We start from the raw sequence: 22,001 nt of genomic DNA, 5'->3' as shown, positions 1-22,001 counted from the left end.
CAGGGTCGGAGTCTCTGCTCCTGTGTGTGGGTACATTTGTTCCATGTGGGTTTTCCTCCAGGTTCACCAGTTTCCATCCACAGTTTAAAAATAGGCTCTGGACCCTGTGACCCTGTAGAGGACTAAGAAAATACAGAATATGGATGGATGTTACAGAATGAGAATTTACCAAAATAACAATACAACTAGAAAATATGTATTTTTTATAAGACAAAATGTAGCGGTTTGCACAGTAACAGCTGTATATATTGTAGCTGAACGATAGAAAAACACGTGCAACAGCTGTGGCATGAGTATGCACCCCCAAGTTGAATCAGATCTGTTAGGTATGCAGGTGCTAGACCTTTGAGTGCCTCTTAGGTAAGTAGACCTTTGAAGTCAGTCCTGAACTGGAAGTCAATGCAGGGAAAAAAGAGCAGGGATTATGCATTTGAACGTCCTGCTCCCGGTAACAATGCAAGCTGCTGTGTATTCAATACACTGTAGGTTGTTTAATGCGCAGTGTGTGCTCCCAGATAATACAGCATTAAAGTAGTCTAGCCTACTGCATACAAAGGAATGAATAGTAAGAAAACATTGTAGGTTGGCGATGTTATGTAACTGTAGGAAGCACTGCTTCGATACTGCAAAAACACACCAGCAAACTGAAGGCAGCAACAGTGATCTGGGTAGTAACGGTGTTCAAGGAAATGATGTGAAGATTAGGAAAGTGACAAGCACACGATATTCCAAACCTTCCTATATCCCACCCACTCTGGAAAAACTGTGATACAAACATTCTAAGAGGCTATACAACTATGAGACTCCTCCTACTTATACAAGCACACCGAGATGCTGTGTAGAGCGCTGCACCAACAAAGATCCCCGTTGTACATTAACTACAACAAGAATTTTTTTTAACACAAAAATGAAACAATAAAATAATCAAATAAATTAAATTTAAAAGGATGAGGATACATGAACAATAAATCCCCTTTTTCATCTGAATCTAAATCATTGTTAGTTTGAGTCTCCTATGTTACCCAAAAAGCTTATAGGCAAAGAAAGGGTAGGTGATGCATGATGCTTGAACTGAACTGAGAGTGAATCCTCAGTGTGTATTTGACAGTGGTTCTACACAATAGATACAAGTTCTTTGAACAATAAAAGACCTCTAACAACACCTTTTGCTGGGAATGCACAATGAAAATGTGATATTATCTTTAGAGCATATTGCCCAACCACAGTCAAACCAGTTCCCTGGAACAAGCCCAAGAAAAACAACAAAACGTATTAGCGGACTGTTCTACTATTACTCTGCCCAACAAGAAAATTTATTTTCGCATGATTTATTTATTAAAATTACATTTCATTTTCCAATCTATTAAATTTGATCACCTTTTTCATGTCCTTAATTTGCTCATGGAATTTGAAGGGAACATTAAGCAAAAAGGGAGCAGTGACTTAAAGAAATAATAATTATAATAATAATAATAATAATTATTATTATTATTATAACTATCACTATGATTTCATATTTTAAAAATTGTCATGATAATTTTTTTTTGCCATATCACCCAGCACTATGGGTTGGGGTACATTAAGACACTTCAAATTTTTTGGATACATATACTGTATAAATAGTGATGGTGTTTTAAACCATATATTACAATGTTGACTGCAAGAAATTGTCATGTATGGAAGCTGAAGGACTTGAGGGCAGGCATCAGGAAAACGAAAAAAAGTGGCTTTATTGAATACTACAAAAGCAGGGACAAACAACAGGACTGTGAGGAGTCAAAACAGTGAGGCTTAGTACAGGGAAGGGCAGAGGCAACAGGAGGACGGATGTTAATGACTGGACTGGGGCTGACGAGACAACAGAAGAACTAAGGGCCACATTACGGAGGAGGCAGGAAGATCAGGCATCCAGGACATGACAGAAATAGCCGCTTCATATCTGCCGTCCGGAGAGTGGCTGTGTGGGTGATTGGAAGTCGCAGAAGCTCCTCCTCTAGGGATTTGGTCTGAAGTGCAGCAAAGTGTGAACAAAGATAAAATTATTCTTTAAAACCAATGGACTGTGGTGGTGCAGTTAATATAACTGGTAAAATTCTTTCAGATCTGGACTTCTCACTCTCAGTCTGTTGGAATCTCACTCAGACACTAGGTCCTCCTTCAGTCTTGGGAACTGCTCTGCAGGTGTTCATCTCAGCATCCCCATATTCTGCAGAGTTTGTCAGAATCTGTCAGGGAGAGACCACACTGAAGACAGACAAACTGCTTGTGTTTGGGAATCGGCTCTCAATGTTCTCAGTCAGTGCAGAAAGAAACAGCTCCCTCACCTGTAGAAAATTTGAATAAATTTAAATAAGACTGTTTACTCCAAATGAAATACTAGAAATAAAGTGGGCTATATATACACACACTATGATACTGACAGTCTTTCTGAACCTTTCCCAGACATCATCTTTGACATATGCAGGGAAATCATCGTGCAGAAGCTCCAGGCCAGTATCTGATTGCCAAATGGTCTCTGACTATGTTTCTTTCTCTCAGCGGTTTAAGGGATGTTTTCAGCACTGTAACCTGAGGTCAAATAAGAGAGCTCAGCTAGGAATATCATTCAATTAAGAGGAGAACCAAGGACTGTGGTACCTCATACCTCCTGCTCCACCAAAGAGAAGAAAAGGTTTCTCTTTTGGAAAACCAAGAACTACTGATTGATCTTCTCAGGCGCAGGTTGCATTACACACCAGGCATGGGGAGAGAACTCAAATTTGCTGCTTCATTCGGGAGGAATAAAACTAAATCGGCAATTTACTAGCTCCGTATATTATGAGCCAGACTCGCCTAAGTTGTTCAAAAGTTTGGGGTTACTTAGAAATTTCCATGTTTCCCATGAAAATATACATGAAATGAGTTTGAATAGGAAATATAGCTATAAATAATCATTTTTGAAATTAAAATAATAATTTTGTTCTTCAAACTTTGCTTTCATCAAAGACTCCATTTGCAACAATTACAGCTTTGTAGACCTTGGGCATTCTACAGTAGATGCCAGTTTGTTGAAGGGAATCTGATGAGATTTCACCCTGTGCTTCCTGAAGCATCTCCCACAAGTTGGATAGGTTTGATTGGTACTTCTTATGCACAATTATGTGCTGGCCACTCCATAATACACCGAATACCAGCTGACTACTTCTTCCCTAAATAGTTCTTGCGTAGTTTGGATCTCAACTTCAGTTTCCTGGCAATTTCATTCATTCTCATTTCTCAGAACAAGTATACACTGATGAGTTTCAGGAGAAAGTTCTTTGTTTCTGACCATTTTGAGCTTGTATTTGAATCCACAATTGCAGATGCTCCATTTAGTCTAAAGAAGACCAATTATATTGCTTCTTTAATCAGCACAACGATTTTAATCTGTGCAAACATAATTGCAAAAGGGTTTTCTAATGATCAATTAACCTTTTACAATGATAAACTTGCATTAGCAAACACAACATTCCACTGGAACACAGGACTAATTGTTGCTGATAATGGGCCTCTGTATACATATGTAGATATTCCATTACAAAACACCTGTTTCTAGCTATGATAGTCATTTACAACATTAACAAGGTCTAGAAAGTATTTCTGAGCTATCTGGTATTATTGTAATGGACAAAAAACTTGATTGGTTAAAGGAGTTTATTTGAAATAACAGGTGCTCCGTTGGTGTCGCCATTTTGAAATGGAATATCTGCGTGAGTGCGCATGCGCAAGCTTCGGACCATCTCAAAGATCATTTGGTCCATGGTGTTCAAACAGTCCGGTCGCATATACCACAGCTCCGGGACTCGCTCATTTCGCCTTCCAGCTGCCGTAGGACTATTCCTCCTAAAAGTTTGCTGGTTTAACACGTTCTTCAACCTACCACTGGTAAATACCGCTAAAGTTTTTAAGAGTGGTCAACCCCTGAAAAACAACCTCATACCATTATCCCTCCGCCACCAAATGCAGTCAGGCAGGCAATGTTCTCCTGGCATCTGCCAAACCCAGACTTGTCCATCAGACTGCCAGACAGAAAAGCGAGATTCGTCACTCCACAGATGATGTTTCTACAGCTGCAGAGTCCAGTCATGGGGTGCTTTACACCACTCCATCCAATTCTTGGTTTTATGCATAGTGATGTAAGCCGTGCATGAAGCTGCTCGACCATGGATGCTCATTCCATGAAGCTCCCAGTGCACCATTTTTTTGCTCGGGTTAATGCCAGAGGAAGTTTGGAACTCTGCAATTATTGAGTCAAAACCTTTGCCATCCATGAATCATTTTCATTTGTACGCAAGCGCCATAGTGTCACAACATGCAGGACAAATGACTTGAGGGCAGGGGTTTTTGGTGAAAGAAAAGGGGTTTAATGGGCTTAAACAGAGAGGGCTAGAATGGGGATGAAAAAAGGTTGACACACAGGACTGAGAAGCATATATATCCTCCTGAGACCCAAGGAAAAAGGTGTCCTTCAATTTTAGGTTATTTGTCTTTGGAGGAAATAAGACATCTTACTATTTAGATTTTTTCAAATGTATTTTTATTTTTAATTTCACAGCATGTCTTCTTTAGTGCACAACAGGAATAAATATGTTTCCTTACATCAGTGAAAAGATAGATGCAAAAATAAAATGTTCAATACAATGGACATAAATGAATGGGTGGGGTCTCAGGAGGTTACACTAGACTAAGAAGGGAGCTAACAAGAGGCAGCTGGCAGTGATTAACATGAGGGTTAGGAATGAGAGGTAAGACAAACGAGTAACAGGCATGACTTGTTAATGCCACGCTAGGGAGGAGAGAGGAGGGTCAGGTGGACATAACAGACAGCATGTGACAAATAATCCTCAAACTGAAACTGTCAAACACAAAGAAGTTTCCTTTTTCAGGATTTAGGAATAACAACTGCCAAGAAAACAATAACAATATTTGGTGTTGAGCCTCCGGGTACCCTGCCAGTATAAACAGGTTTGCAAATCACGTTAGTTAACATCATTGGCGGAGCGGGGGGGTGGCTTACTGGGCTTAAGCCCGGGTTGTTGTTTCAGAAGCCCAGGGTCTTTTGGAGTGTAATTTATTTCATAGTTAGATGCCTGACTGACAACTGTATAAAACAAAAACTACACACAATATTCGAAGCACATAGCGCACAGTCGTAAATTCCCCATAATTTTGGTATGATCCGAGCTCAGGCACTAGGCGACTGAGCACAGCACTTACGCATGTGAGCGAGGGGGGAGAAGCTGCTGCCAGCGAATTTGCTGTAGGAGAAGTGCAGACAGGCAGACAGAGGAGAGCTTAAGTTTGACCAGGTACCAAAGCAAATCATTCGTACTGTACAAATAATGTAAATATGACGCTGACAAAAGATTGATATCAAACTGATCACTTGACCCATATTACGTTACTTGCTCTTCGAGTGAATCAAGAAATGGCGAAATGAAAAGCCGAACAACAATGCTGTTTTTTTAGAGAGTCTTAGGTTACATGTGTGTTTATTTCATATTTTCAGTTTTTACCCTCCACGGCTAAATAAAGCACTCTAAATCGGTTTCAGTTATGTACTGGTGTACACAACAATGGACATAAGGGGCTTCTTTCACAGAAAAAAACTCAGGTAAATGTTATTTTATATATTATGCTTTGTATGTTGTTCAATATATTTCTATGCAAAAAAAGAGGAATTTCAATACACAGCAGCATATTCACAGTTGAAACCAAATATTTACATACACTTTAGGGAAAAAACATAAAAACATTTTTTTTACTGTTAAACATCAATTTAGAGTAAACTTTTTTGTTTTATATAAATAAATATTGAAATATCTTTTGAATTAGTTAAATGTCAGAATAAAGAGAGAGAGAGATGTCTATTTTTTATCACTTTCATCAAATTTAGGAGTATATATACACTAAGTTTATTGTGTCTTTAATTAATAAGAAAACTCCAGACGATTCCATTCTGAGCTTAAGAAGCTTCTGATAGGTTAGTAGAGTCACAGCCTAATAAATCTTCAACTTCACGGCATGTTTTTCAGTCATTTCTAACCCCGACCCACCCCCCCCCCCCCCAAATCCCACATGCATACTACCCTTTGGGGCTAAGCCCCGGGTGTATAAAATGTCTGACTCCGCCTCTGGTTAACATTAGTATAACATACATATGTAAAACTGGATTTGCAAGTCAGCGAAATAACACAATATACAACTAAAATGTGTGGATCATTCTCCGTTTGGGGTGGGAAACCCTGTCATAGAGGCTGCAGGGTTTAAAAACATGCCAACAAGGGAGCCAAAGCGCCAGGGTTTTTGCATGTACATTCTCACGGTTGATGTTTTATTAAGTGATACCTCATGATTTATTAGATTTTCCTATTGTTTTCTGTTTCATAGTTGCTTTATATCTGTAAAATAGCTTGCCAAATTTTAACATTTGTGAAAACTTTTTAATATACATTTTTTTTAAAAGGTTTAAATGATACAGTTGTATAAAACAGATCCATGTTTACAAAATACATTAACATTATATTGCATTCAAAAACATGTAGGTTGATTTTTGTCACTGGTGCTATATATTATATATATAATTTTATTTAATTTTCTCATGCAACACATAACTTCTACATGCCATTGGTATTATGAGCTGTGAGGGGTGGATAATTGAAATTTTGTTAAAATAATGCAAGAAAATCTAAAAATGAAACTGAATTGTAGAAGTTATACACGCTGCCCTTTAGCCCATGTGACAGGCAATTTACAAAATCCTCCATTTTAATCAAAAATGTCACTGGCGTCACACCTTTGGAACCTTTTATCGTTCATTTGTATTGTTTGCTTGTTGTTACTCTTACTTTACTTAATTTACTTTGCTTACTTACCTACAGCATAGACTGTGAAAACAAAAATGACTGCTGTCTGCATCTGCACTGCGAACCCATCATACTGTATTTGTACTACCTTACATATTTTTGCACAAAGTATTTAATAAACACTTGACATTTTTCCCTTTGCAGTGTTGCATTTATAATGTTGCTCTCTGTCTTTCCAATGAACTTTTTCCATCACTGGTGTTACATGTTGTCGTTGCTGTTATGGTTCTGTTATGACAAGGTGATTTTTTCTTTTTGATGAAATATTGTCCTTATTAAGTGTATGTTACTTAAAATGCAAAAAATGTCAAATGCAATTTTGGTCTATTTGTGTAACTCAACCTTTTGATTTGCATGTTTCTTGACTAAGAATAAATTCATTTTTTTGCAGAGTTGTATATGAAGCTGTTTAACAATACATGCAGATGGTTATAATTTAGGATGTTATAAAATATGTCAGTAGAAAGAGTACAGTTAACAAAACAATTTAAAAGGGAATCCTTTATTAAATGCAGATACACTGAAACATACACTGAATATTAAAAAATCCATGACAAAAATAATGTCTCATGATGCAATAACACGAGTAAGAAACTGACCAAAACTTCAGATTTTACATTTAAATTTACATTTAAATACATTTGGTTTAAGAAAGTGGATCGATGGATATTTGGAATCAAGCTCTTAATTTATATGTATATATGGAGAAATTACATGTTAATAGACAAATGAAAGTAGTTTTTATTTTAAATTAATTAAATTGATTTTTTTTTCAATTGTCACCTCAATTCCCACCTCTACAGATGTAATTTAAACTAAGAATATTAATAATAAAATTGGTGATAAATGATCGTAGCGTTTTCGTTTTATCTCATTGTTGGCCTTCATTTGTTTTGAATACAAGCAGTCTGTATGCCAGTTAATGATATATTTGTCAAACTTTTCCATCAAGTAAGAATAGCTTTGCTACTTTGTAATACTTGCCCTTGCGTCACATCTTCACTGCTTCTTCAAAGAGGTAACAACAGGTGCAATGCAAATTTACAGTTAATGACAAAACAGCCCTGTTTCCTTTATGTGGAGATGGTATTACGCACGCTGCATGCCTGAGCCTGCACACGTCTCCACCCTTCAGCGGCAACGAAGAGAGAGAATTTTGAGCGGGGAGGAGACTTTTGATGGTGCATGACCCTGGTGTGAAGATTGCGCAGCAGGTTAGTATGATCCGACTTCCAAGGCGACTTGAGACATTACTAAGCGGTTTCTGGACTCCTGTAGGCACCATGATCTCTTCTAAAAGAAAAAAAGATAAAGATCAAAGATGCTTCTTCTGGAGCTCAATCCCGTCTATAATCAGGCATGTATATCGAAGCATTTTTACCTTTTATTGTAAAGTCAAGTTTTTACTGTGATTTACACGCCAGCTAACCTAGACTATTTTTTCACATCCTCCTATACATTTACAATGTTTCTTTAAGAAAGCATGTTTTGTTGTCAAATTACACCAATTACAGTAGATGACTAAAGAGAGCTAAGTATGTATATTATCTAAAAACACTTAAAATAATTTTAAATAAAGACAGGCAGTATAGCGATCGGACAATGTAACCCATAAATGCCCACAGGAGACCTCTGTGCACCGTATTCCAGCACCAATCAGGCATAGAATGTCTGTACCCTGGAACTGAGTGTTTTACACTAGTGTCCTAATTTATAAAAGAAGCATTTACTTGAATACAGTAACAAGTAACTCATATGCATAATTATTGGCAAATTATAATGAACTTATGTAACATTTTACATTATTGTTAATGTGATTTTGGGTACTAGAGTGATGAAACTGAACAAAGTACACTGGTTCAGATCCATTGGCTGACAGAGTGACGTCACTGTTGGCCCCTTGAGCAAGACCCTTAACCTCAACGGTTTTGGGGCCTGGCTGAGCCCGCTTTCTAAAATGTAAATCACTTCCGATAAAAGCTTCAGTTGTACAAATACAATTGTGTGATTCTGAAATCTGCAATGATATTTGAGACTTTACAGGTGAAATATTTGAGCGAGGTGTCTTCAAATTTCGGGGGGGGGGGTTGAAACTCATTATTTTACTACCTGGCTACTTGTGTGGTTGGGATCAAACAAATTTGGGGGAGGGGTTCATCAAACCTGTAATGTTACTGCATGGCTATGTGGGTGATAAACACAGTACATAGCAGGGTAAACTCTGGGTACATAGCAGGGTAAACTCTGGGTACATAGCAGGGTAAACTCTGGGTACATAGCAGGGTAAACTCTGGGTACATAGCAGGGTAAACTCTTATTTTCATCATTGTAGACATGCACTTTTTGGATAATGGGATCATGTGACAATGACAGAATCACCATCGTTCCACTACCCACAACCACAATCAATATTTTTTATTGTCTTAAAAATGTACTTGACATTTCAAAAGCTGAACCCAGTAGTGGCAAGTGAGTGGTTTTCTGCAGCTGGGACTTTGTCACTGAATGAGCTTTTTACAACCAAAGTCTGAAATAATAAATGTTACCGAATTAATAAACATGGAATAAACGTTCCCGTCACAGCAGGTCAGCAAATTCTCCCGTATCTCGCCCTGTGTGCTCAGCATATATGTGCTATTACATTTTCCATCAGCCTGACTTCAAACTGCTTATCCAGTGCAGGTGAGCCGTGAGCCTGGCCCCTGTCCAGGAAGCACAGGCATGAAGTAGCGTCTGTTTGCATAAGAGCTGTTTTAGCACAGGGTGGGCTGAGGGGTTTGCATGCCTTATCGATAACCTTTGACAAACAGCTGTCATCGCTGAAGGGTTTCTGGCAGATCTGCAAATGATTCAGAAGCTCGTGAACCACACCTATAAGGGGCCGTTAGGGATTTGGGGTCCAGGTCAGGTCAGGTCAGGTCGGGGAGCATACACTGGTGCAGCGCGTTGCCGCACCCACCATAAAGTGAAACTCCTCAGGATCCTGGCCAGTGATCCCCCAGGCAGATACATGGTCCAGTCCCACTCACCGGAAATGGCCACCCAACTGCCGCAGCCAGGTGTTACGTGGGTGTCCCCTTGGCCTGGTCTAGCTGCTTGGGTCCTCAGCAATGAGCATGCTGTGAGCCGGATCACCCTCAGGGAAACGTGCCACATGGCCGTAATGCCATAACTGACGCTCCCTCACAATGCAGGTAATGTGCCTCATTCGGGACACAAAGTCAAACCAGCGGTACCCAAGCATTCTCCGAAGAGACACAGTACCGATGGAGTCCAGTCTTCATCTCAGGTCACTGGATAGCATCCATGTCTCACAGCCATATAGCAAGACAGGGAGCACCAGGACTGTAAAGACTTGGACCTTCGTCCTCTTGCAAAGATATCAGGAACAACACACATCCCTTTCCAGAGACCTCATGAGCCCCCATGCTCTTCCAATCTGTCTACTGACTTCATAGGAAGAGTCACCAGACATGAATGTCACTGCTGATGTAGGTAAATCTCTCAACAAGGTTGACATTCTCCCCGCAGACAGACACACTACTGATGGCTGTGCCCAAGAAGTCATTAAATGACTGGATCTTTGTCTTTAACCAGGATACCCGCAATCCCATTGCCAAACCTGTCCGTTGTTGCCTATATGTTGCTTAAAAATAAATATTTTCTGAGTGGCAATGTTGCCATTGCTCATATTTCTTTATGATATAAGGCTTCGGTTTAATGTGACGTTTGTTAGGCATGCAGATTATTTGTCCCTCTTTTAAACTGGAGCGAGCGTGGAGCGATTTGACTGGAGCGGGAGGACGTTTTAGTGGAGCGAGGAGCGATGTTGAGCGGAGCGACTTAGTGCGAATTAGAGCGGAGGAGTGGGCGGAGCCAACAGCCTCGTGAGCGAGGAGCGGAAATTCTCACCGCTCCACTCCTCTCACATGCTCTGTAGCCTACTGGATCTAAGCTGAATCTTCAGAGTAGCAACAACAAGTCTGTGGTCAGAATTCACAAACTGGACACTTCTGTAGACCCTGCAGTTCTGCAGGAGCCTCCAGCGTCTGCCTACAAGGATGTGATCGATCTCTTTCGCCACACCAACAGTATTGGAGTACCAAGTCCAATGCTACAGCTCAGGGCCTTGGAACCAGGATCCAGTGACTCGTAGTCCCTGACCTTTCACAAAGTCAATGAACATGGAGCCACTTTCACCACGGTCTCCAGACCCATGGGGACCGATACAATCCTCATAGCCAACCCTGTTAGTGCCAGTGGTCGTACTGAAGTCACCCATAATACGCTCGTTGAAAGGAGTGACATCAGACACCATCAGAAGGAGCTGATCCACTACAGCAACAGCTACTCACTGAGTTTGGCAGCCATCAGACCGACCAAACCAAAAGCAGATATACCCACCTACAGAGATCTGGCCATTCCCCGGTCTGCATACCTCAGAGAGTGCTGCCACCAAAACGCGGAGTTTACGAAGCTCCCCTGGCAGCAGAGGACGGTGGTCATCTTGCCGGAGAGACAAGACGTTCCACGCGCCCACCCGGATGGGTCGCCTCAAACTGGGACCCAAGTGCCACCATGCAGCAGGCGACGCCTCAGCACCACACCAGCCCCCATTCCCAATCAGGCCTGACCCTATTAGCTCTCTGATTGTTTCCACTCATCCAAGGTGGGGGCTCCCGAAGGCTTTGAGTACCCCAGGTACTCAAGGGGGCTTTGGAATCCCCCCAACTTTCACCCCCGCATACACGTGGCTAACTTTGCTTTTGACCATATACCCGGGCACACTGCTCAGTATTAGAGGGAACACTGCTGTTCACATGATCTGGTCAAATGTCACCATGACATGAAACCAAGAGCTTCAGTCATCACAGGTTTGCAGACCAGAAGTGAATTAATCTATTTTATCATGGAAAAAAAATGTTTTGTGTTTTTATTGGGCCTAATCCAGTCAGGGGTGGGACAGGAACACTTGGTACAGTGGAAAGATCAGGAGGATGAGGAAGATGCTGAGCCCTGTGCAGGCCTGCAGTTAAATAAATTTTGTTGAGTGCTTGGCAAAAATCCACTTCTGTAGGGTTTGCCGACTGGGGTGGCCATTTTGCCCGAATGATTAAAAGTGCCCCCTTTTGATGTTCTGAGTGGACTTTTTTGATAGTGATAATCAAAATGTTCTGGTGACCCATGCCCACCCCCTTCAAATCCCTGCGCCTCAAATAGTCTGTGCCCGTCACTGGTACCTGGCTATGTGCCTGGCTAATTGTCAGTGGTATGCAGAGGCAATTCTGCAGACTCTGGGGGTCTTAGGCTAAAAACTCCATGGGCCTTCCAACTCCCCCACCCCCACATGGTAACATTTATTACCTTTATTTTTTTGTGAATGTAAATTAATACAATCAACAAAGAGAATGTATTAACCACACTACCTTTATTTTCAATTTTGTGAAAAACAGAAAACACAAAAATACATTATATTGCCAAAAGTATTGGGACACCTGCTTTTACACACACATGAACTTTAATGACATCCCATTCTTAATACATAGGCTTTAATATGAAGTTGGCCCAACCTTTGTAGCTATAAGAGCTTCAACTTTACTGGGAAGGCTGTGTGCAAGGTTTAGGAGTGTGTTTATGGACTTTTTGACCATTCTTCCAGGAGAGCATTTGTAAGGTCAGGCACTGATGTTGGACGAGAAGTCCAGGCTCGCAGTCTCCGCTGTAATTCATTCCAAAGGTCTTCTATCGGGTTGAGGTCAGAGGTCTGTGCAGGCCAGTCAAGTTCCACCAAACCACACACTTGTGCGCAGTCATGTTGGAACAGGAAGGGTCCATCCCCAAACTGTTCCCAGAAAGTTAGTAGCACGAAATTGTCCAAAATGTCTTTGAATGCTGCGGCATTAAGAGTTCCTTTCACTGGAACTAAGGGGCTAAGCCCAACCCTTGAAAAACAACCCTACACCATAAACCTCCACTAAACTTTACACTTGGCACAATGCAGTCAGGCAAGTACTGTTTCTCCTGGCAACCGTCAAACCCAGGCTCATCAATCAGATTTCCAGCGCGATTCACAAGCGTGATTCATCACTCCAGAGAACACGTCTCCACTGCTCTAGAGTCCAGTGGCACTGTGCTTTCAACGCTTTGCATTGTGCTTGGCGATGTAAGGCTTGGATGCAGCTGTTCGGCCATGGAAACCCATTCCATGAAGTTCTCTACGCACTGTTCTTGAGCTAATCTGAAGGTCACACGAAGTTTGGAGGTCTGTAGCTATTGACTCTGCAGATGGTTGGCAACTTCTGCACACTGTGCGCCTCAGCACGCATTGTCGCCCACTCTGTAATTTTATGCGGCCTAAGGAAATTTCACGAATGGACTTATTGCACAGGTGGCATCCTATCACGGTACCACGCTTGAATTCACTGAGCTCCTGAGAGTGACCCATTCTTTCGCAAGTGTTTATAGAACCAGTCTGCATGCCTAGGTGTTGATTTTATACACCTGTTGCTATGGCAGTGATAACTGAATTCAATGATTTGGAGGGGTGTCCCAATACTTTTGGTATTATAGTGTAGCAGATTTGTCATTGCATTGTACTTTGTAATCGGTCACCCTCGGGGGCCCCTTCCAGCGTAGGGCCCCAGGCCATTGCCTGCCCTGCTTGTCCTGTCGCTGCACCTCTGATTGTATGTGTTGGACATGCCACAGGGTAAAAAGACAGAAACACCTCATATAGTATTACTATTTTCTTTTTTCAGATTTATTTGTGGTAATATTACCACCTCAAATCTTGACACAAGAACTGTTTTTTAAAAAAAAACACTATGCAAGTAAAAGTAGGGCTCTCTGTGATTACTTTATATAAACCAGGGGTGTAACCAGAAATTAATTTCGAAGGGCCAGCAGCCCTTCTGATTGGGCTGTACTGATTGACCGGGGTGGGGGGGGTTCAAACTTATAATTTTATGACCTGGCTACATGTCTGCTTTGAACCACAGCTAGTAAAATTCAGTGTTTGGCCAGTTTTAAATGTTACAGGTCCTATCAGATTTAAGTGGTGAATTTTTGCAGATAACAAATGCAGTCTATTGTAAAAGTGCGAGAAAATGGCGGCTGTTTTAAAAAAAAAAACAAATAAAATGTTGGATAGGACAGATTACAGATTCTGTACAGGTTTGACCGTTTCTGTCTTACAGATTTTATGCTTCAGTACTCTCTGTCTGCTATTACAGTATATGTTAACTTGGGTTAGCAGGGGCAATCCCCCCCCCCCTTGGTTATTGGGCCTCTGAACAGGTGGAGTGGACTCTGAGTTGCACGCAAGTGAATCCTCTCTTTAGGTAATTTTTTAGCTTCAGAATGCAGGTGGCAAACTGCACTCAGGAGGATCTACAGCTTGAGGCAACTTCTGTTATCTGCAACGGGTAGTTTAGGGTTAAGATTTGTGTATGAAGTCTTGTTCATTGTCTTATCTTCTCTTTTTCTGTACATTTTCATTGAGGCTAGAGCTTGTTTACCAGCCTAACTGTTGAAGTAATGATACAACAGGGATGACATAATTTAGTAATCATCCTGCACCTACCTGAGGTAGCTGTCACTGTGTAGAGGGTGTGATCTGTCTTTGTTTGTAATAAATTATTTAAAATACTAGCTAGAGGCTGTTTATAGTTCTTGAGTAACTTGACACCTAGTAATTCTTGATCTCTGAGATGAAATAATTTTTTTCCAGGACAAACTTGAAAATTCCAGGATGACCCCAGCCCCCCAAAAGCACTGCAACTTACTATTTGCAGAAATAAGCATGTAAATTTCCACTAGAATCCCCACACAAATGTTTTCTGTTCTTGTAGCTCACCTAGTGCAATATTGCGCTAATAACCCATCTGTCATCGACTCAAATCCCAGAGAGGAGACCCATAGTGTAACTTTGCATTAGAGTATGTGCAACTGTGTAGTAGTTCGCTTGCATCCAATAAAGCAAGTTCTGTAGCTTCTTTTAAATGAATGACCTAAAATATAGGAAAAAATCTTATTTCACATACAGTGTCACATAAATGAAAATATATTTGTAAAGCATAAATTTCATATACTGTACACACAATTTCTTGACATTGTTTAACTTACTCTTGAAATTCATGCTAAAATACATGAGTGAATCAATGCCTTTATTGTTGATGCACATGGTACATTGAAACTGTAAGCCTAGACTTGTTGGTACAAGGCCAGCTAGACCAGTTAAGCAGCCTAGTCAGTTAGGAAAATCAGGTGCAGATGTCAGTACTCTGAGTAAGGTGAACGGCAAAGGGGGCTGGCTGCAGTGTAGACAGTGGAACACGATCAGTCCTTACAAACTCAATGAAATTCCCTGGGTTCAGGTTGCGTGTTCACTCTGTTGGCAGGGGTATCTGTTTTATCAGTCTATACCTTAGGCCTGGCCAATTACTCTTAGTAATCATACTGCACATGCTCAGCGTAACTGTTGCTGTGTAGAGGGTGTGACCACCCTCCATGAAACGCATCAAAAGGCACTTCTGTGAGGTGACGTTATTATGATGTCAGCTCCCTCCCTCTGGCTCACCCTTGTGGGTGGAGTCCTAGAAAGCAGCACCTACTGACAGAAACACTTGCTCTTACTGCCCCCCCCCAACACACACACACACACACACACACAGAAAGAAAGAAAAGGAAAAGTTACAGTTGACAGCATCCTAAGCCTTTTGGCATTTTTTGTTTTTTGATTGCATTCACAGATCTTTGTGGGGACCTGAAAATGGTCCCCACAAAATCAAAATAACAGGTTTTTATCACATTGTGGGGGATGTTTGGGCCCTACAATGTAATATAAACCTAATCCACACACACACACACACACACTAACCTGTGCTCTATACATTCAAACAACACCAAACATACTGCATGAAGACATAGGTACACGCATGTGGGTATACACACACACACACACACACACACACACACACACACACACAGAGGTCTCTCAGAGAAAATGACTGCAAAATCAAAACCAGCTGAAAGTTCACTCCCTGTTCTATAAAAACTCATGATATCTGTGCATTGCAATTAAAAACTTGCCGATGCTCTCTATGCTTGGGATAGCATTACACATTTTACACATTACAAGTTTTCTACCTACCTACATTTTGCTGCCCTGTGAAAGTCTGTTTTTGGGCAGAGCTGCGCAAGATATGCATGCTAACAGTGGATTAAGAACGTCCCCCTTTAGTGGACAGGGTTGATCAGGTCTGCTAATTTGAGCAAGCCGATGAACAGATCCAAAAAGTCAGTGTTCTTTAATTGCCTGGGACTCGCCAAGTTCATAGAAGGTGTAGTGAAATTTCATGTAATACATTTTTGAGTCTCACATTAATGCAATTAGCACAAAAGGCAAAAAAACTAATGAATACTCGTGACAAACACAAACACGTTTCCATGGTTTTGGTGTTTTTTTCAGAAGCAGATGTGAAAATTGAAAACTTTGTGCTGTTTGTAGCCACAAGATAAAGTGCTATGATTACATGTTATTACACTTACATACATGCACACATGCACAAACATATTAATGGCTTAGAGTAACTTCTTAATATCTGCTTAACTATTGAGTCTTTTCCTGCTTTTGATTTATGTAGCTATCACCACCTAGTGATAATTAAAAAAATAAGATTAGTAACCTGCATACAAACACACACAGACACAACAGTTGCACCATATAAGGTGGTTGCTTTAGGTTTAACAAGGGTAAAACTTTTTGGATCATTGCTGCCCCCTGTAGGTGGCTGAAGGGAAGGCTGTGGACTCGCCTGCGCTTTGTGTGGCTGGGTCTCATGTTACTGGGCCTCTTCTGCGTGGCCATTCAGCTGCTGGATGTGGTCAGGCTGTCCAGGTAAGTGCCAGTGCTTCAGGAATTTTAAGACCACCGTTTGTGCTTTGTGACTGAGAAATACCTGGAGAGTATACAAACTCCACCCACACAACCAGGGCTTAGAAATAAATTCATAACCTTGGAGGTGAGAGGCTAGGGATCGAACATGGAGCTCCTGCACTGCCATAGTCACGTTTTTCTGATGATTTTCTTTTTAGGAAGAACGAAACTCTGAATGAGATTTTCAATAAGAATTTCTTCAACATGAAGTTCCCCTTTAATAAATGGTCTGACGGTGCACTGGTCTCAGCACCGGGCAGAGTCATGGACGGTGAACCAAGCACACGACTTGCCACCAGACCAGCAATGCAGAGGGTGGCCTCCTGCCAGCCGAAGAGACACATCTTTTTCCTGAAGACGCACAAAACTGGCAGCAGCACCATTCAGAACATCCTCTACCGCTATGGGGACAGCAGGAACCTGACATTTGCTCTGCCTCCTGGCAAGCAGAACCAGTTTGCCTACCCCGACATGTTCTCGGCTGATTTTGTTCAGGGTTTCCTCTCGAAGTTCATCCCAATATATCACATTATGTGTAACCACATGAGGTTTGTGCCACATGAGGTGAGTACTTCTCTGGGCCGATTCACTCTTACTGCAGACGTGGACATGCCACTTGTGTAAGCCATAGTGCCAGACCACCTGTGCTCCTGAATGTGTGCACTTCATGTGCCAATAAGCCAGACAACCATGTACTTTGATGCCAGGCCTTGGGTGGCGCTATAGAGCAACGCTGATCTTAAGTCACACTCACGAAGTGTGGTATGGATGTTATACTAAAAATTTGAATTTTACTAAAACTAACCATGCATTATGTACTTAAAGTATGGTAGGACATAGACAAGTATTTGGCATTGCAGTTACGAACATGTATTGCACTGTAGTGTGCAGCCCACTGGGAATCTTTATAATCTCATAGTGAGGAAGCCTGTATTTTTCTGCTTCCTCAGCCAACCTTTCTTTGAATCCACTTGCCATGGTTATCTGCAGTCTGATCAGAGAGGGTAGAAAAGATGTTTATTTACAGTCCCGATTTCCTTTCTGACTTTGTGTAGTACTTTTCTCCTGGCTAATACAAGCTAATACTAATCAGTTGAAACGGTTGCTAGGCAATTCTCATGAGACTCGTAAGACCCATAGGAGATGGGTTTTATAATTTATTAATGTATTATTATTTCTTCTTTAAAATGTATTCAATGTCATTATTGGCCACTGGTATAACTGTTTTGTTGTTGAATTTATTTCATTTGGTGTGAATTTTCCTAAGCTATGGAGTTTCATTCCCCTAACCCTATTTTCTGATTGGATATGTATATTTTAGTACGTGATTTTTGTGAAGGCGAGATTTTTCAGGAGCGCATTAGTCGCATTGTAGCAGGACTGACTGCATCTCCATTGTGAACTTGCTTTATTGGATGCAAGCGAACTACTACACAGTTGCACATACTCTAAGTATAACTGTCTATTTTCTAGAAATGGCCAAAAACAACGCCTCATGAACTATTTAGCGTATTTTTTGAGCCCAGTTGCTTTGAGCCCTTTTTTGAAAACAGCACCATCTAGTGGGCTCTAAAAATACCGCAAATGATTTAGAAATTATTTTTGCCATCACTACTATTTTCTAAGGAAAATATATTTTAATGTCCCTAATTAATCTATAAATATAATATTATAAAATAATTTTTGCATGTTTTTTAATCTTTCCTAAACAGGTAAACAAGGTTATGCCAGTAGACACATTCCATTTCTCCATCTTGCGAAATCCAGTATCTATGATGGAATCCATTTTCATGTACTTCAAAGCTGAAATATTTCAGATGGTCAACAGCCTAGATGAGTTCCTGGCTGATCCAGGGAAGTTCTATAACACATCATTGCCCAGCAGCTACTATGCGAAGAACCTCCTTGCCTTTGACTTTGGCTTCAATGAGATGACGCAGGCCCAACTTGCCATCAGCCTGATTGAGAAAAACTTTGACCTCATTCTTCTGTCGGATTACTTTGACGAGTCCATGATCCTGCTGAAGAATGCCCTTTGCTGGACACTTGATGATGTGGTCTCCTTTAAGATAAACAGCAGAAATAATGATTCCAGGATGAAGCTGCATCCAGACACTATAGACAAGATCAAAGTGTGGAATTCGTTGGACTGGAAGATCTACCTTCACTTCAACGCCACCTTCTGGAGGAAGGTGGACATGATGGTGGGGCAAGAAAGAATGAAGCAAGAGGTGGCCATGCTAAAGCAGAAAAGGGAGCAGCTCATGAAAACATGCCTGCTGGAGGGGGGGGCTGTGGATCCCTCTCAGGTGAAGGAACAAGACATGACACCCTTACAGTATGGTGCTGCTGTCATCCAAGGTTATAACCTCAATCCTGAACTGAAGGGACCAATCAGGAAGCAGTGCCTGGGCCTGATCACCCCTGAGCTACAGTACACAGTAGCCCTTTATGAAAAACAGTTCCCCAGTATTCCTTCAAATGGGACTGCAATATAACGCCGGTTTCACATTAAGGCTGTTCCTAGAGACTGAGCCCCAAGGTGAACACAGAAAGACAAAGTAGATTGACTCAAGGGGGTCTGCAGTGACAGGAATCCAGCATCCTCCAAAAGGTCTTCCCCAAAGTGCCGCCCACGAGAATCCTACGAAGTGTGCCTTGAAAAGTGACCCTAGGCAGAAGGGCGGTGTGCATTTGGCTGTGCCAAACTCCGTGCCATAGTCTGGTAATCAAGTTAATCCCACAGCTCTGGAGAACAAAACCTTAAACACCGGTGATTCCCTGTACCCTGGGTTGGATGCACTTTGATACTTAGGAAGTGACTGTCTCGACATTTTTTGAACTGTCTGGTATATAGAAGAGCACACTATATTGAAAATATGGGTTAAAATTTATGGTGTAGTGTTTCCTCGTCTGGTGTGTCTATTATCATGTTAATCTGAAAGGACCTGGTTCAAAGTGATATGTTTATTTTAATCATGCAACAATTGCCTGTCCACTTACACATCAGTCACACTCAGTGAACTCGTAGATTCAAGCGTAGATCATGACCATCACATCATAGCTTCTCTATGATTAAAAGTTAATACTGTATACTGTGAATACTGTAACAACATCATGCAATGTGAAGTTTTTTCAACTTTGGAATTTTTGGTACACACCATAAATCATAAAGCTACTGTCCTTAAGAATTAATTTGTAGGTACATGGGGATAGAACACTAGAAATAAAATTTCTATTAAAATATGTATTTTTTAAAAACCTTTGTGCATTTTTTTATCGTATGTATGGCTTCTGAATGTATGTGTGTGATTGACTGAAGCTCTCAACGACAGTCCGCACCTTTCGCTGATCACACAGCGACGTGAAGCAAGTCTGCCACCTGGTGGAAGAAACCTGCGCTACAGACCAAAAAATTAAGCGCTCCTTTACTGTACTCGCGTGACCTGGAACCAGAACCCACTGTGAAAAGCATGGGGGTCAGAAAGAGCAGTGACTTTAAATCCCAAACAAAAAAACCTCAGTTATCAAAGCTGGCTTTTTTCAGCTGAGTACCGAGTGACCTTTTATCTAATGTCAAGCCTTTTTTTATCATTTAATGATTTTGAAAGGGGCATGCAGGTTTTTGTCTCACACCGACTTGACCATGTAATGCCCTTCGTGTTGGTGATAGTCAGAACTCCAGGTTTTTACATTCCATCTTATGACACATTTTTATTCCTTGGCATTTAACTCAGTAAGAGAGCTGATTTCTTTTTCTGTTTTATTGTTACGGTCTTATTAGATTTTTGCAGCACTTCAGACAACTATTGTTCTTATTCATTGTGCTTTATAGATTAATTTTGACTTCTCACTTGGCTTGACTAGTAGAGGAATTGAGGGAGCAGATGGGTCTTGAGGTGTTTTTTGAAAGTGGAGAGGGAGTCTAATGACTGGACGTGGTTTGACATCTCGTTCCACCATCAGGAGCTTGTGAAGACAGACATGGAGGGGAGTGACGTGATAATGTTTAGGCTGATTGAATATCAGACATGCTGCCGCATTGTGAATCATCTGCAGTGGTCTGATGGGCGTGAGCTGGAAATCCTGCTAGTAAGGAGTTGCAATAGTCTAGTCATGAGCTAACATGAGCTGAGCTGCATACTCAGTCAGAAAATGCCTGATCTTCCTGAAGTTATACCAGGTGAAGTCCGTTGTTATATGAATGAATGAATGTTGCATTTATATATCGCTTTTCAGGACACCCAAAGTGCTTTACAGAACCAATGGGGAGCCACTTCAACCACTATCACTGTGTATAGCCCCCACCTGGATGATGCGACGGCAGCCATTCTGCACCAGTACGCTCACCACACAGTAGCTAAGGTGGTGAAGGGGCAAGAGGAAAATTCATCAATTAGATATAGGGGATGATTAGGAGGCTAGATGTGAAAGGCCCACAATGGGCAATCTAGCCAGGACAGTGGGGTACCACCCTTACTCTTTTATGACCCTAGGGAGTTAGGACCTTGGGTTTATGTCTCATCTGAATGATGACACCATTTTTACAGTACAGTGTCCCCATCACTGCCCTGGGTTATTGGGATCCACACAGACCACAGGATGGGTTAACCTGTTGGCCACACTCAGCAAAGGATAGCTGGTCTTCTAACATTACTCCTAGTATCCTATAAGACCTTAAGGTAAACAGTGTGAATTATTCAAATTGAACAGTGATGTAATGATGGATGGTAGGTCTGACAGTGAAGAAAAGTAGCTCAGTCTTAGAGATTTTATGTTGGAGGTGATGGTCCCTCATCCAGGTTTGCAGTTATCCTAGCAGTGACAGTGGTGTTGTCTGGAAAGAAGGTCAAGCAGCTCTGGATGTCACTGAAGTAATAGCAGTAGGAGAAGACATGCGACTGGATGATCTGACCTAGAGAGGTAATATAAAGAGAGAAGAGAGGACCAAGGACTGAGCCTTGTAGAACACTGGCTGTTACCTGATGTGATCTGGACACCTCTGCACCCAAAGCCACTTGAAATCTGTCTAGGTATGAGTCAAACCAGCGTGATGCTAAGTTGGCATAACCGGACCTTAAGGTTTTCCCACCTGCTAAATCTCTGGATTAATGCCATATCTTTAGGTGGTTTCCGTAGCCGACGTTATATTACCAGAGATCCCACCTTATGCATGTTAA

The 22,001-nt window shown here is 41.3% G+C and overlaps 1 protein-coding gene across 1 annotated transcript; it reads left to right on the top strand.

The window, feature by feature from the left end:
* Positions 1–8,087: 8,087 nt before the first annotated feature.
* LOC111860976 (galactose-3-O-sulfotransferase 2-like) lies at positions 8,088–20,082 on the top strand. The gene is made up of 4 exons (XM_023845178.2): positions 8,088–8,241; positions 16,672–16,782; positions 16,980–17,385; positions 18,534–20,082. The coding sequence occupies exons 1-4, from the start codon at positions 8,105–8,107 to the stop codon at positions 19,317–19,319; spliced, it is 1,440 nt and encodes a 479-aa protein (XP_023700946.2). The 5' UTR covers positions 8,088–8,104; the 3' UTR covers positions 19,320–20,082.
* Positions 20,083–22,001: the final 1,919 nt, after the last annotated feature.

Source organism: Paramormyrops kingsleyae, chromosome 17, assembly GCF_048594095.1.
Source record: "Paramormyrops kingsleyae isolate MSU_618 chromosome 17, PKINGS_0.4, whole genome shotgun sequence".
Taxonomy (NCBI): Eukaryota; Metazoa; Chordata; class Actinopteri; order Osteoglossiformes; family Mormyridae; genus Paramormyrops; species Paramormyrops kingsleyae.
The sequence above is the reverse complement of the archived record's forward strand: the minus strand, read 5'-3'. Positions and strand labels throughout refer to the sequence as shown.

Coding starts and splice junctions, on each gene's coding strand:
- LOC111860976 (XM_023845178.2), top strand. CDS start 8,105: ATGATCCGACTTCCAAGGCGACTTGAGACATTACTAAGCGGTTTCTGG. Junction 8,242..16,671: donor TCAATCCCGTCTATAATCAG/GCATGTATATCG, acceptor TGCCCCCTGTAG/GTGGCTGAAGGGAAGGCTGT. Junction 16,783..16,979: donor GATGTGGTCAGGCTGTCCAG/GTAAGTGCCAGT, acceptor TTTTCTTTTTAG/GAAGAACGAAACTCTGAATG.